This window comes from Candoia aspera, chromosome 9 (genome assembly GCF_035149785.1).
Source record: "Candoia aspera isolate rCanAsp1 chromosome 9, rCanAsp1.hap2, whole genome shotgun sequence".
NCBI lineage: Eukaryota > Metazoa > Chordata > Lepidosauria > Squamata > Boidae > Candoia > Candoia aspera.
Window position 1 is genome coordinate 22,678,230 of NC_086161.1, and position 14,111 is coordinate 22,692,340.

Genomic DNA, 14,111 nt, shown 5'->3' on the forward strand with positions numbered 1-14,111 from the left:
CTGAATAAAGGACCTCAGGAGTTTTTGCCAAAATGGAAAGAAATATACAGTGTGGAGCTGGTAGTGAAATATTAACACAACAATTTCCAGCTCTATTTAACTTGCTGTGCATGTAGTTATTTGGTGTGAACTCTGAGAGAATTGCATCAACTAAACCGTAGAGGTCAGGTTTTAATTATTGGTCCCCAAAGCATAATTTTTGTAAGCAATTGCCATCACAGCCTCTGAATGGAAGACTCTTTGCCCCTTCGTATTTTTTCAGATAATTTGTAACCTGTTTCTGTTTTGTGCCTGCAAACTGAACATCTGGAATGTTGAATGAGAAAGTCCACGCGCGAGCTTTGAATTAGAAACACTGAAGGAGATCTTTCCCTCTTCCCTGCCAAAACAATTTCAGCCATAAACATCAAAATGCATACTTGCTTAGTTACAATCACAACTAGGTCCATTGTTTTGTAGGTGAGGCAATATGGATGCCAAGGAAGCTGGGCAGAAGGAAAATTCAGCCAATGAGACATTGGTAGAAGACCACGTCAACAGCACCTTTCTCCCTTACTACCAGCATACCCCAGTTGTTGCAGCCATTTTCATCATGGCATACCTCATCGTCTTTCTGTCTTGCATGGCTGGAAACTCCTTGGTGTGCATGGTTGTGGCAAAGAATCAGCGCATGAGAACAGTCACCAACTTCTTCATCCTCAATCTGGCCATCAGTGACCTGCTGGTGGGTATCTTCTGTGTGCCAACCACTCTGATAGACACCCTGATCACAGGTGAGAACCATTCAAAGGGCAAAGCGGGACAGTTGGACTTTCAGAAGTATTAGCCCTTGGAGGTAGAACGGGTCAGGAAACAGACACCATATGATATACTAGTAACAGTTGCTAATGTGGAGTCTGTTTCCTATTGCCTATTAATTATTTGGGATCCCTTTCAGTGTAGAGCCCTGGAGTTTGGCCCCCAACATTTATCCATATCTGGGCAATTTACTAGAGACTCTTTGAAATACTCTGGAGTTCCCTTGGTGCACACTTGGCAAACAACATCCCTTCCAGATGATGGGATGACTTTGCTATTGTTTTTGTACTCTTGTTCACATAATTTTAGCACTGTCTGTTTTATGGTATTGTTTTCTTCTGGTTGTCAAGAGCCATGGAGATGGCCTTGAGGGAAATATTTGGAAGCCATTACAAAAATGAAAAGGGCAGAAGCATTCCTTGAGCCCAGGGAAGGGAGATAGTATTAAGAAGAGGCTCAGGCTGACTCCCTGGGGTAGAAGAGGGAGGGGAGGAAAAAACACAATCCGACTTGCAAGATTTTGTTAAGGTAGGCTCTCTCAATAAAGCTTAGTTCTAGTCTTCTTGTAGAGTCTATTTCCTGGTCTGGTCTACCTTGTTGGGCTGATACTAGTGACATCCGATGGAAGTCTAAGATAAGACCACCAGATCAGGACTGCAAAGCTCCAGGAAATCACATGATGGAAACAAATAGGCATTAAAAAAAACCCTATTTGTTACCATCTAGGGCCTATGCAGATTTTAGAAGCCCAGATCTGGCAGCCAGTTTGTCTTCTGGTGGAAGCTGTCCTTTTGTAAACATTTCTGGGCTACTGTCTGGATCATTAGTAACTTTGCTCCATCATTTAAAGTTAGCTTTAGGTCCCTCCACATTAGGAGATGCTGCTGCTCAGAACTGCCAATCAGTACTCCCATTGATCAGATCCTAGTTTTGAAGATGGGATTTAGGCCAGCTTTTTCAACCTGATGCCAGAGACCTTTCTGGCTGGAAATTGTGAGTGTTGTTGTCCCAAAATATGGATCATGAATGGCTGCAATCCAAAGCTTTGTTTGCAAGGACCCCCTTCTACTGAAAAGGAGGTGATCAGGGGAATGGAAATGAAGGGCTATGAGGAAAGAGTCTGGCACATCCAACACAGTTCCTGACAGCCACATTGACTACATTAACCACATTAACCATGTATTTGAGCCAGCAGAAAGGTGTGCCTCCATCATATCTGTGCCCTAAGAACTCAGCTCTATTCTTCAGTGACAAGGCTGGTGACCAGTACTGTCCTTATTGTTTTAATAAGGGAGAGTTTAAAAGTAGTTATTGGGGGTTCTCTGAACTCCACTTCCTATCCATTCAGCATCACTTGCCAGTGGGAAAAGTGATCACCAGTCACTTTCCTTAAAGTCTGGTGGGATAGGTTTGGAGACTGTGGGCAAGTGCCTAGGAGGTAGGCGTTAGCCACCGGTCAAGTGGCCCTATCCAGAGATCATCAGCGCCGAGGTTCTCTGCACAGCTGGTCTGTCAATCAGGCTCTTTCTGAACATGGATCTAGTGCTATTCTGAAAGAGTGCTGGGCCTGCTCTGAAAGAATGGGCATAAACCCCAGGGCCCCCAAAGTAGCCTGGCTGATAATTTCCATGCATGAAAGAGGGTTATGGGCTGAAACATGACTACGTTCTCCTGGGAGAATTTTTTTAAAATGACAAGAAAGCAAATTCCCAGTTGACTATTAGAAAAAACTGCCAAACAGAAGTTCAGTAATGGAACCACGACAAGGTTGAGCGAGCTTGCCCACTAGACACGTTCTAGGATGGACTCTCTGAAATGCTTTAATCTGGATCCCTGCTGGGCTGAAAGGCCAGAATGGCCCCATGCAACTTTAAAACATGCAAAACAGCTCCACCAACGTGGGTGATGTCATTATGCAACGGTCCTTCCCCTCACAACTCGGGGCCACTCCCCAAAATAGTTCAGAACACGCAGCCCCCCGTTGCAAAAACAGCGGTTCCTTAGCCTCCTGAGAAGCTGTTGTGGGTTGCTTAAACTGCCTTGGAAAGAAGCTGAAAGAGGAAATGGTCCCAGAGTGGTGGGTTAGCTGCTTTCCCTACCCCAGGTTAGGGTCTGACGTTGCATGCTGCTGGAACTGAGTGGGTTGACAGGGAGACCTTTTCTTTGTCCTCTCAGGCAGCATCGATTAATCCGTTGCTGTCTTCATTGCCTTCCCTTTAAGTCCTTTACAGACTCACCCAGTCCATGTTCTCAGCACAGCAATGAGCATAAGGTATCTCCAGGACATGGTTTATCTTGGCAGACCAGCAGTATTAGCAAACACACCTTAATGAATTCTTGCAGTAGATGATGCTCTTTGCAAATCCATACATACTGTACCTATACTGTAGATCAACTGGAAGTCACTTTGTGCTCTGACCCAACAGGTTGGCCTTTCAACCAGGTAATCTGTACCATGAGCGGCCTCATTCAGGGAACATCTGTCTCCGCTTCTGTCTTTACCCTGGTGGCTATTGCCATGGACAGGTAGGTCCATATGGATCTGTGATGATAACTGGCAAGGAAAAGAGGGCAGGGATGTCCATGGGGATCAAAAAAGTCAAGAACGGGCCCATGACCATGCAACTGAAGACACTTAAAAAAGCAGTGTGGCGTCAATCATGCAATTGTGGCTGCCAGCTTGACTTTTTTTGGCACCATCCCATCCCATGGACACCCACAAAAGAAGGCGTGTTTGGAGCTGGATAGACCTGAGATGCCAAACCTGAGCTCTTACCCCAGAGAGAGAATTGTGGGTTTGTACATTTGGGTGTGTCTCCATCTGTAACTCTGTGCATCCATATGGTGTACCACTGGTTTGATACAATGCACTTAGACAATTGTCTTAGTGAGTCCGGAGAATCAGGCCATCACATTAAGCCACAATATGGTTGATTTCTTTGGTCACTGTTAAACAAACTCAGCAAGTATATTACCTGGGTTTAGCTATAAATAAGCATTGTGTGTGAGCTGAACCAGTGTGTGTGTATGTAGACTAGGAGTGGTACTCATAGGTATTTGTGTGCTGGTAGCCATCTCTCTGGTACCCACCACATCTTTGGAGTTGAAGTCCAAACTCCTGGAACAGGTACCAGCTTGGAGAAAAGATAATACAGATTACTTTTACTTCTGCTAATTCGGTTTCCACCTCTTCCTCTTCCAGATTCCACTGCATCGTTCTGCCTTTCCGAGAGAGGCTCAGTCTTCCAAAGGCTGTAGTGATTCTCATTGTGGTGTGGTTGCTCTCCATAGCCATCATGTGCCCTTCAGTCATCATGCTCACCATTGATCGCCTGGAAGGCCACTACATAGTGCTTGGCAATGGCAAGACTTCCATTTACCCCCTCTATACCTGCTATGAAGCTTGGTCAGACAACAGCATGAGAAAGCTCTACACAACTGTTCTCTTTGTCCATATCTATTTGGTGCCCTTGACACTCATTGTGCTCATGTATGGAAGGGTTTGCCTAAAGCTTTGCAGCTCTCCTGTGCCGATCCCTGAATACCTGTCTTATGCTGGCAGAGCCAATGGTACATCCAAAAAGAGAATCAAAGTCATCAAGATGCTGATCTTGGTTGCCGTCCTCTTCATGATCTCCTGGTTGCCCTTGTGGACTCTAATGCTGCTGGTGGATTATATGGATTTGACAGATGATCATCTGAACTTGCTAACTAGCTACTTCTTCCCTTTTGCTCACTGGCTGGCTTTTTCTAACAGTAGCATCAACCCTGTCATTTATGGCTACTATAATGAAAACTTCAGGAGGGGCTTTCGGGCTGCTTTTAAGTTCCAGTTCTGCTCCCAGGAGGTGAACCATCAGGAACCTTATTCTGAGCACCCTCTGGGTCCTGTCAGCTTTGGTATGTCCAACAAAGTCTTCACACAGGCAAACTCGTTTAACTCACCATCCTCACAGCTGACCCAGAACACCACCCACCTCTCCTCAAGAAAAACTCAGTCCAAGTGCCCAGGTCTTATGTTAGAAGACATTGATAAAATTATGGCTCACCATGTGGTTGACCAGGCTTGGGAGAAGACCCAAACCTAAGAACCGCTAAAGCAATGAAGAGAAGGGATAGTGTTCATGAAAAAAAAACTTTTTCCCATGCACTGCTCCTTCTCTTCTCTCTCCCCTCAAATTCCAGCCAGTCATTGTTGTATTACATAGAGCAGGGTTTCTCAACCTTGTTGACTTTAAGGGGTGTGGACTTCAATTCCCAGAATTCTCCAGCCAGGTCCACACACCTTAAGGTCAACAAGGTTGAGAAACACTGATATAGAACAAGAAAATAACAGATATAAATCACCACATGAATAGGAAACAGATGCTGGTGCTCATAACACAAAAGTAGAGTGCAGACTTTGCATCCAGAGAGCCCTGGGTTGGGTCCTGACGTATGCAATTAGAAGAGCTATCAATTCTCTTTCTTGATCCAATGGGGCCTCCAGGAAGACATGGCATCTTTCCATCTATGTCTCTCTAATCCTACAGGAAATTGCTGACCAGGTTATGGTCTCTGTGTATCCTGGAGTTCCACAGAAGTGTAGACACACCAAGTTATAGGGCATCTCAGAGTCTTTTTTTTTTTGGCTTATGCCAACTGGAGGGGACAAAGCCTGCAATGCTAAACATGCTTTTGGGAGAAAGCATGTTTAGCATTGCAGGCTTTGAATCCATGCACATTTTATGGCATTTTGAGTTGTTTCCAACAGCCAATGAGTAACTGCACTGTTCTTCAGACATCCTGGATTCTTCCCAAAATAAAAAAGAGCCAGATTTCCTGGGAGGCAGAGTCTTACATGGCTTGCCAAGAAATTGTGAACATTATTATTTATTTTCTTGGGTGGGTGCTAAGAACAAGGCTATGCTTCACTCCCTTGAAAAGAAAAGCATACATCCTGACACTCACTTACACAAAGTTAATAACAATAGGGCAATAGAGTATGAAGGGCACTAGATTATTGCAAACATTCACAAAACATTATTTGTGAGATCACCTCTCCCCAAGGGCCTCTGCCTGTTCTACCAGGTCAGATAGAGTAGACACGCTCCAGGACCCTTCCCTTAAATCAGTGTTTCTCAAGCTTGGCAACTTTAAGATGTGTGGACTTCAACTCCCAGAACTCCCCAGCCAGCATGCTGGCTGGGGAATTCAGGGAGCTGAAGTCCACACGGCCTAAAGTTGCCTAGTTTGAGAAACACTGCCTGGAAGATTTCCATGTAGTGGGATGTAGGCTGTGTGCCTTCTCAGTAATGGCCCCTGCCCTTTGGAACCTCCTTCCCCTTGAGATCTAGAAGACCCTTATCCTCCTAGCCTTCTAAAAAGCCTTCAATTGCTGGCTTTACCTGCAAGCATTGGGGTAGAGTGAGGCTACAGCCCAATAAACTGACTGTGGATCAGTGGGGGTGCCTTGTTTTGGGGGGGCACCAAGCATTGTTGCAACGGTTTTATTTATTTATTTGTTTGTTTGTTTGTTTGTTGCTGTTTTTATTGCTGTTTGCAAGCCACTCAGGGTTATGGTACTGAAGATGCGTGGTTACTTAAGTCTTATGAATAAATAAATAAGCAGAGGGCAAAAGGAATTAGGTAAAAAAATCAGGGAGGGAAAAAAAGGGCATTTTGAAAGACAGAATGGAAGAAGCATGAAACTGGCATATTACTGAAATTAAGACCAGTCTGCCTGCAGCACAAAATTCCAATTGTCCCAAAGACAGCTGGGAGAAAGATGAAGTGGTTAAGATTTCAGTGTTGATTGTCTCTGCTGAGATCCATAAAAGGACAAATGCAAAAGCCACTGGCCTATTTGCCAACAAAACCTTTCGTGTTCTTTCAGAATGATGCCCTCCCTTAAGCACTGCCCCCTTTCAATCGACTGGACTTTGAATTTCATTTTACATTGCTTAGCTGTTGAGTATATGTGGCCATTCCTCACCTAGCTTTAGTATGGTGTCTTTGAAAAAAATAATAAAGAAGGTTAAAAACAGAACAAAGCCAGAAATGTCAGAATGCAAAATGCAAAATGCAACTGGTGTACAGCTCTTTTCTGGGAAGCTGAAATTGATCAAAAGAAGCAGAGTGCACACAAATTAGATGCCATGTCTTAAAGAGGAATTCAGTGGCTACGTAGCGAAATCAGCACGAGTACAACTATTTGACAAACATATTTCTGTGTTGCTAAAAGCAAGTTTCTAGCCCACAGGAGTAGAAAAAGGCCAAAATACTGCAAGGGAAACCACAGAACGGAGAGCTTCTTTCACATGAGATTACTCAGGTAGGCAGAAAAACAGAAGAACACCAATGATTGTATAAGATCGTATAACAGAATGCCTAGTTTAAGACTTCCCATTGCCGTGATTTCACTGGGTGGAATGTATTTATTTGAACAAATAAAGCAAAATGAACAGACCGAAAAGAAGTAGAAACAACTAACTCAGGCCGCAGACCAGCCTCAACAAATGGTACCAACCACATATAGAGGCAGCAGAATACAGATGCTTGCTATAGGGTACCAAAAAGCAACTAAGATTCCAAGGAATATGTGGAAAGATCTCCCATGGATGCTCTGAAGACAGCCAACTGGGTGCTAGATGAAGGTCCCTGGAGGAGGCACTCCATGGGATAGGAAACTTCAGGGGTGTCTGCAAGGAAGGCCATATAAGTCAGGATGATTGTGCCATCGTGGACACCATCTTGACTTTTTGACCTCCCAACAGACATCCCTGGGAGACTTGATGCAATATCCCATAAGTCATCTGAGATAAGGAGGGCTCACCTCCAGAGCAGATACAGCTCCTGGGGAGAAACAGCTGTAAAAGCAGATTTTAACAATCTTCCACCTGGTTACTTCTTACCTCAACCAAACAAGCCATTTCTCACTTTAAGAACGAAGGTAAGCATATGGAAGCCAGGTTTTTAACACATCGACTAAACAGTTTCATTGGTTAACGAGATCGTTTTTGTCCTCACCAGATCTACAACGTTTGTTCTGAATGTGGCATTCACTTTGCCATGATAACTAAATTAATCCAGTACAGGTAGTCCTCACTCAACAACTGTTCATTTAGTGACAGTTTGGACTTATGATGGTGCTGAAAAAACCAACTTACAACCGGTCCTCACACTTACAACCATTGCAGCGTCTCTGCAGGCACATGGTCACAATTTGAGCCCTTGGCAACTGCTTCACATTTATGACCATTGCAGCATCCTGTGGTCATGTGATCACCATTTTTAACCTTCTCAGCCAGCTTCTGGCAAGTAAAATCAATGGGAAACTACATGATTTGCTTAACAACCATGTGGTTTGCTTACACCCATGGTGATTCACTTAATGACTGCTGCAAAAAAGGTCATGAAATGGGTCAGATTCATTTAATGACTGCTTTGCTTAGCAACTGAAATTCTGATTTCAATTGTGGTCATTAAGCAATGACTACCTGTACTGGTTTCTTTTTACTGTGTTTTCCTGAACATTTTGTAGGGCCTCTTACAAATTGATCAAATTCATATCAAATTCTTTTTGAGATGAAATTGATTGGAACCATATCAAAAAAAAATTCAGCCTCTAATGCCACTAACACTATCAAGGTCATTCTGTCTTATGTCCAAAATATCTACTAACAAACCTAAATTATCCAGTGCTGGTCGACATCCAGGCTGAGAAAGATGAATTATATTTGTAAAAAGCCTCTAAGGTTTACAATCACAGCATCTGGATTCACGCAGTTTCTTTAGCCAAAACCAAAGAAGCTGCATTGGGGTTTCAAATAATGACAAAACGTAACCACTGTGTTGGCATTCTTGCCCTGTGCAAAAGGCATTTTTTCCTGTGTTAAATACATTTCAGCTGAAATAAGAAAAAGGATGAGCACTCATATTCCAACTGTGTTTCAAATGTACAGTTGTATATTTTCTTTACAATGCGCCAGGGCTTCCCCAGAAAGAATCTTGGGAGGAATCCAATTAGAATCCAATTAGAATCCCAAGAGATTCCCCATTGCCTAAATTCCCTGCAAGATTGTTAAATTTAACAGGCTTATCTTTGTGTAGCAGATAAAATACAGAAGGAGCTCTGTGGCTTCTTACTGCAAGTATGTATGGAGATTGATTTTGGATATTTTTGGCAAGAAGGATTATCTGGATTTGCTAGTTTCTTTCTTGAAGGGGATTAAGTGAAAAATAAATAGGTAAAACAGCATTTGGAAATACCATGTTCTCATTTGCTGTCCAAAGCACACCATGCATTCTTCCACTACAGGATTTCATTACCCCATCAGAAAATTGGGGGGGGGGGGGTAAAAAAGATCAAGATGGTGGGGATCTAAGCCCAAAGGCCAAACCCCTTTTTATACAAGTCACACAGCTAAAGAGGGATGGGGCTTCAACTGGGCAGTTGTGGCCCCCATCTTAAGTTTTTAAAACCCTCCTAAGGACACTTCATTTTTCCACTTGCCAAGCCTGATTCAACATTTTTGGAAATGCCAAAAAATTGCAGGAGAAGCTTTTTCTGGCATGGAAGGAAAGGGATGGGGAAAGCTCTTTGAAGTACGCTGCCAGCCCTTCGGGGCAGACAAAACTAGGAAACCAGAGTTATGAATGCTAATGCTATTTTAATTAGAGGGCTACAGTAATAGACTCTTCAAGTTTGAACGTACTCCCCCCCCCCCCATTTATCTTCATGAGAACTAGGGAAGGTCTTGTCTGAGATGCTTTCACAAATTATGTTTCTGCCTGGGACTCAAGTTTCTTTTATCTTGGTTGAGGCTCTTCCTCCTGTTCCTCAAGGCTATTCTTACAGTCCATTGCATGCATGGGCTTCCTCTCCTTAATCTAGTAAATAGGACAGTCTGTCAATTTTGGTTTGTCTCAGCTTCTCATGTTTGCTAATCCCCGACGTTCCTATATTTTTTCAGCTGATTATGTATTTTTTTCTTCAAAGTTTGTACTAAAATGCTTATGAGTTTCGGTGCACATTTTATCAAATGTATGCCTTTTGGTTTCCAATTCTGCCTACTTTAACAGGTACACCAACCCCCCTTTTTTTCAAATGTGTGTCTGTTATTTTCAAGATTAGATGCACTTTTCATGTATATTGTTAATAATGAATTATACTGCGACATCTGGAAAACTGAAACTTGAATGGCAGCTAAGTGTCGTTTGTGCATTGGTCAGAAAATCTGAAGTCAGTTATGCCCACAAACAAGCTGTAGATTTCTTCCACACCTCTCCAACTGAATTCTGCTTATTATGCCATATTAAATGCTAGATGAACTAACCACTGTTAAAACGGTTTCTGCAAAAAGCATCCCAGTTTTCACTCAGTCTAGGTGGCTTCTCTATTGTATGGGTGACGTGCTCAGAAAGAGGAGTACGTGTTGTGTGTGCAGAGAAATCCCTAATACTTTTGAGAAGCGGAAATAGAAATAGGCATCCAAGTGATGTGAAATATGTATTGTCTGCAGTCCTTTATAGAAAGAAGTAAAAATATCCAGTAATACTTACAGGTAGTCCTTGCTTAACGACCACAATTGGGAACAGAATCTCAGTTGCTAAGTGAAGCAGTCATTAAGTGAATCTGACCCAATTTTACGACTTTTTTTGCAGTGGTTGTTAAGTGAATCACCACGGGCATTAAGTAAACCATGTGGCTGTTAAGCAAATCACACAGTCTCCCATTGATTTTGCTTGCCAGAAGCCAGCCAGGAAGGTAAAAAATGGCAATAAAATGACCACAGGATGCTGCAGTGGTCATAAACGTGAACCGGTTGCCAAGTGTCCACATTGTGATCACGTGATTGTGGGGATGCTGCAACAGTCTTAAGTGTGAGGACTGGTCATAACTCAGTTTTTTCAGCACCACTGTAATTCCGAATCATCACTAAACAAACGGTTGCTAAGTGAGGACTACCTGTATATGCTTTTGTCCTTTCAGGCTGTAAAAGCCTTTTTTTTTCAAGCCCCTCCAATGCTTAGTTACAATCCTGCTGATCCAGCGATAAAATGGAAATTTCCCCTGAGATGAACAGCATGGAAGAGGTGTTACAGAGGTAGAGCATATTGCAGAAAAACTGAATAAAGCACAATCTCACCATCTTTTGCTTCACTGGAGTAATGCTTGTCATTTTCAGCATCCACACACATCTTTGACGGTGCAGGAGGAAATCATTTCCCCCCCCCTGCCCCTCTTCCTGAAGCAGAACCTCTGATTAACACTAATAAGGCACTGGAAGGAGGACAAAAAACCCAGACATGTAATTTGGAGGCTGACACTACAGGCACAACTCAGAAATGATGCTTGCATTCAGTCTGCTCTTATCTCTCCCGCCCCCCAGTCCTAAGTACAGACTCTAAGAACTGTTCAGAGGCACTGAGAAAGGTGATTTTAGCAAATATAGCAAGGAGAGTAATGAGTCTGATGATCTTTAAAAAGCCAGTGGCAGGTATAGTGTGCCAGTGACAGATCCAAAGCACTTTTCCCACTTCAGATCTGCATATTGCACACCTTAGATTTTATGCTTGATATCTACTGATCGAATGGTATTTCTCCCTCTCTTTCCCCTATCACCATATCGAAGGGACACGCACCTGTGAAGCTGGATTTCACCTTTGTCCCCCCTCCTCCTTGTAATCTTCTTTAGCAGAGACAGATTTGACACATCTGCTCAGCATCTATCAGTTTTTCCCCCTGCCCCCCGTTCAGCATTGTTGTTTCCTTCTTACGTATGAATGCATGACTTTGAAAACCTTGGTGCAGACATGCTTCTCCTTATGCAAGCTTTTCCAATGAGTGCATTTTGAACACAGGTTTGCTTAGCCTTTGCATACTTGCAGCAAGTTTTCTTTATATTCATACAGAACAGAGTTTTTCAGTGGCTGGCTGGGGAATTCTGGGAATTGAAGTCTACACATCTTAAAGTTGCCAAGGTTGAAAAATATAAAGCCTGTCTCAAAAGATGAAGGAAGGAAAATACGGCTACTTCAGAGGCCCTCAGGCTGCATCCAGAACCAGAAAGCTTGGGTGCAACCCCAGAGCTGACCCAAACAACTTTCTCATGTGACAGAAGGGAAACCTTATGAATACAGGGTGCAATCCCATGAGCTGTACCCATTTCACTTGATTTCATTATATTCACATTTGAATGAAACCAGGATCAGTTTCTGTCCTACCCTTGAATATTTTCTTCTCCTGACCTTGGCTATTCTGGCCACCTCTGAAAAACCAGGCACAGCCCAGGGCTTGCAAATACTTTCGAGAGCCTGCCTACTTTGGAAGGGTGTCCTCCAGCTATGGTGAAAAGAGTCAAGATGGTGTCAAAAGAGTCAAGATTCCCAAGCCTGGAAAAGACGTTGCCCAAATCCCATCTTTTGGCTGTGATTGGATCAATTGCCCGGCAGGCTGGCAATCAGGGGAAACACTTTCCCATAATCCTATGGCCTTCAGACCCAGGTCAAGAAAGAGAGCAGACCAGGGTGATATAAACTCTAACACAGGACCCATATAGAGATGGTCTCCACCAGAGGTTCTTCCTTAGACCCTTACCAGAAGAAAATAAAACCACAACAATGAAGCCAAAGGAATCCCATAATTTGGAGGGGACTAAGTTAACGAAGTGCACACTAGGTGAACTCCAAAGATGTCCACAGCCAACGGTGCAAATACAGGATGGGCCTTGGGGCCAATATCCAGGACCCTGTGCTCCTGAGGCCCCAAATGAGCAACAGGTAATGTAGACAGTGTCAAAGAGACCCCATATGAGCAACTAAGTAGTAGTGGCCAACTGTTGTTGTTCCTCCTCCTCCTCCTCCTCCTCCTCCTCCTCCTCCTCTTCCTCCTCCTCCTCCTCCTCCTCCCTTCCTTCCTTCCTTCCTTCCTTCCTTCTTCCTTTCTTCTTCCTTCTTCCTAGCATTTCCCACTATCGCAGGGTCTGCTTCTTGGATCCTGAAATGCCACTTTGCCCAATTGTCCACATCCTCAGGGCGCAGACCCTCAATTTGCATGTCCTTAGTGGCCAGCTGTTTATATGTGTTACTGTTTTTGCCAGTAAAATGAAGCTCATTTGATGGTCAGGAGATGCTAAATCCCTTGATAGGCTGTAGGAACAGTGCAAAGATAACCTTGACTGATGGAGGGAATTCTAACCATTTTCCCCTGCCCCACTTCCAGTCTAAAACTGAGCTGCCCAGTCTGGGCCATTTGCAATACTAGGGAAGCTCAATCCATATAGAGCTCCAAAAAAGTTTTGCCAACATTAAAAAATAAATGTTCCTTCCTTTTCATGGCTGAGTTAAATGCAATCCACCAGTCCATGAGTTGGCAGAAAACTACACTGATATACAGTTTCCTGCCCCCACTTGCAAGCTGTACCCTGGCAGAATTATGATGCCAGCCAAAGATGCCATCCTTATTTACATTACATAGGGTTCCTTAAGGACAGGGATCAGTGAATTTCATGGGCTTTTCTTTCCCACCACTACAATGAGCATCACTAACCAGTGGAAAAACATGCATTAATCACCCTCCTTCAAGTGGGCTGGAGCTGGGAGTGGGATTGGGGGAGGAGGCTAGTTTTGACAGAGGGCCAACCAGTTTGCTTAGCCATCTGTCAAAACTCACTCTGTGAGCTGGCACAGCCTCTGAGTGAGGGACAATGTCAGTGATGCTGGTGAGGTGAGAGACACTGTTCCCGTTCATCTAAAAACTCTAGATCAAGGCATTGATACCTGAAGGGTAGGGAGTGCTAGGGAAAGTCTGCTTAATCCCCAGCTGCCACAAGCTACTAATGTGAACTCTCTAATAGCTTGACTCTGTTGCATTCAGACAACATACTTGACCTGGGTAGTGAATTAATCCATTTTGTGGATTTGCATAGTATGTTGAATATAATGTAAAGTGGATTTGATCAACATCCAGTGTGCAAAAACACTCTGGTTAATTCTAATCAAGCCAAAGAGATGTGAATGTGGCATCTGGTTTGCACTGAGCTGGTTTTTACTATCCCAGATCAAACCTGCCTGCCTGCCTGCCTGCCTGCCTTCCTTCCTTCCTTCCTTCCTTCCTTCCTTCCTTCCTTCCTTCCTTCCCTCCCTCCCTCCCTCTCCCTCTCCCTCATCTAATGTTCAAGATAAAAATACAAAAAAATACTGATTAAAGAACTTTGTTGTGTCATCTCCAGTTCCATGTTTAGGTCATATCTTTTGAGTTCCTGAAGTTGGTGCCATTAAAAACCAATATCAAGTTGTTATTTAATGTCAAGAAAAGACAAGAAAAAGAC

General features: G+C 43.5%; 1 protein-coding gene across 1 annotated transcript; it reads left to right on the forward strand.

The window, feature by feature from the left end:
- Positions 1-469: 469 nt before the first annotated feature.
- Positions 470-4,886, forward strand: LOC134502861 (neuropeptide FF receptor 1-like). The gene is made up of 3 exons (XM_063311381.1): positions 470-773; positions 3,225-3,324; positions 4,001-4,886. Exons 1-3 carry the CDS (start codon positions 470-472, stop codon positions 4,884-4,886), a joined length of 1,290 nt encoding a protein of 429 aa, XP_063167451.1.
- Positions 4,887-14,111: the final 9,225 nt, after the last annotated feature.

What these genes read in the sequence shown, in the direction of transcription:
- LOC134502861 (XM_063311381.1), top strand. Translation starts at nt 470, where the DNA reads ATGGATGCCAAGGAAGCTGGGCAGAAGGAAAATTCAGCCAATGAGACA. An exon ending in GATAGACACCCTGATCACAG is followed by an intron (nt 774 to 3,224) that starts GTGAGAACCATT and finishes CTGACCCAACAG; the next exon opens with GTTGGCCTTTCAACCAGGTA. An exon ending in GTGGCTATTGCCATGGACAG is followed by an intron (nt 3,325 to 4,000) that starts GTAGGTCCATAT and finishes TTCCTCTTCCAG; the next exon opens with ATTCCACTGCATCGTTCTGC.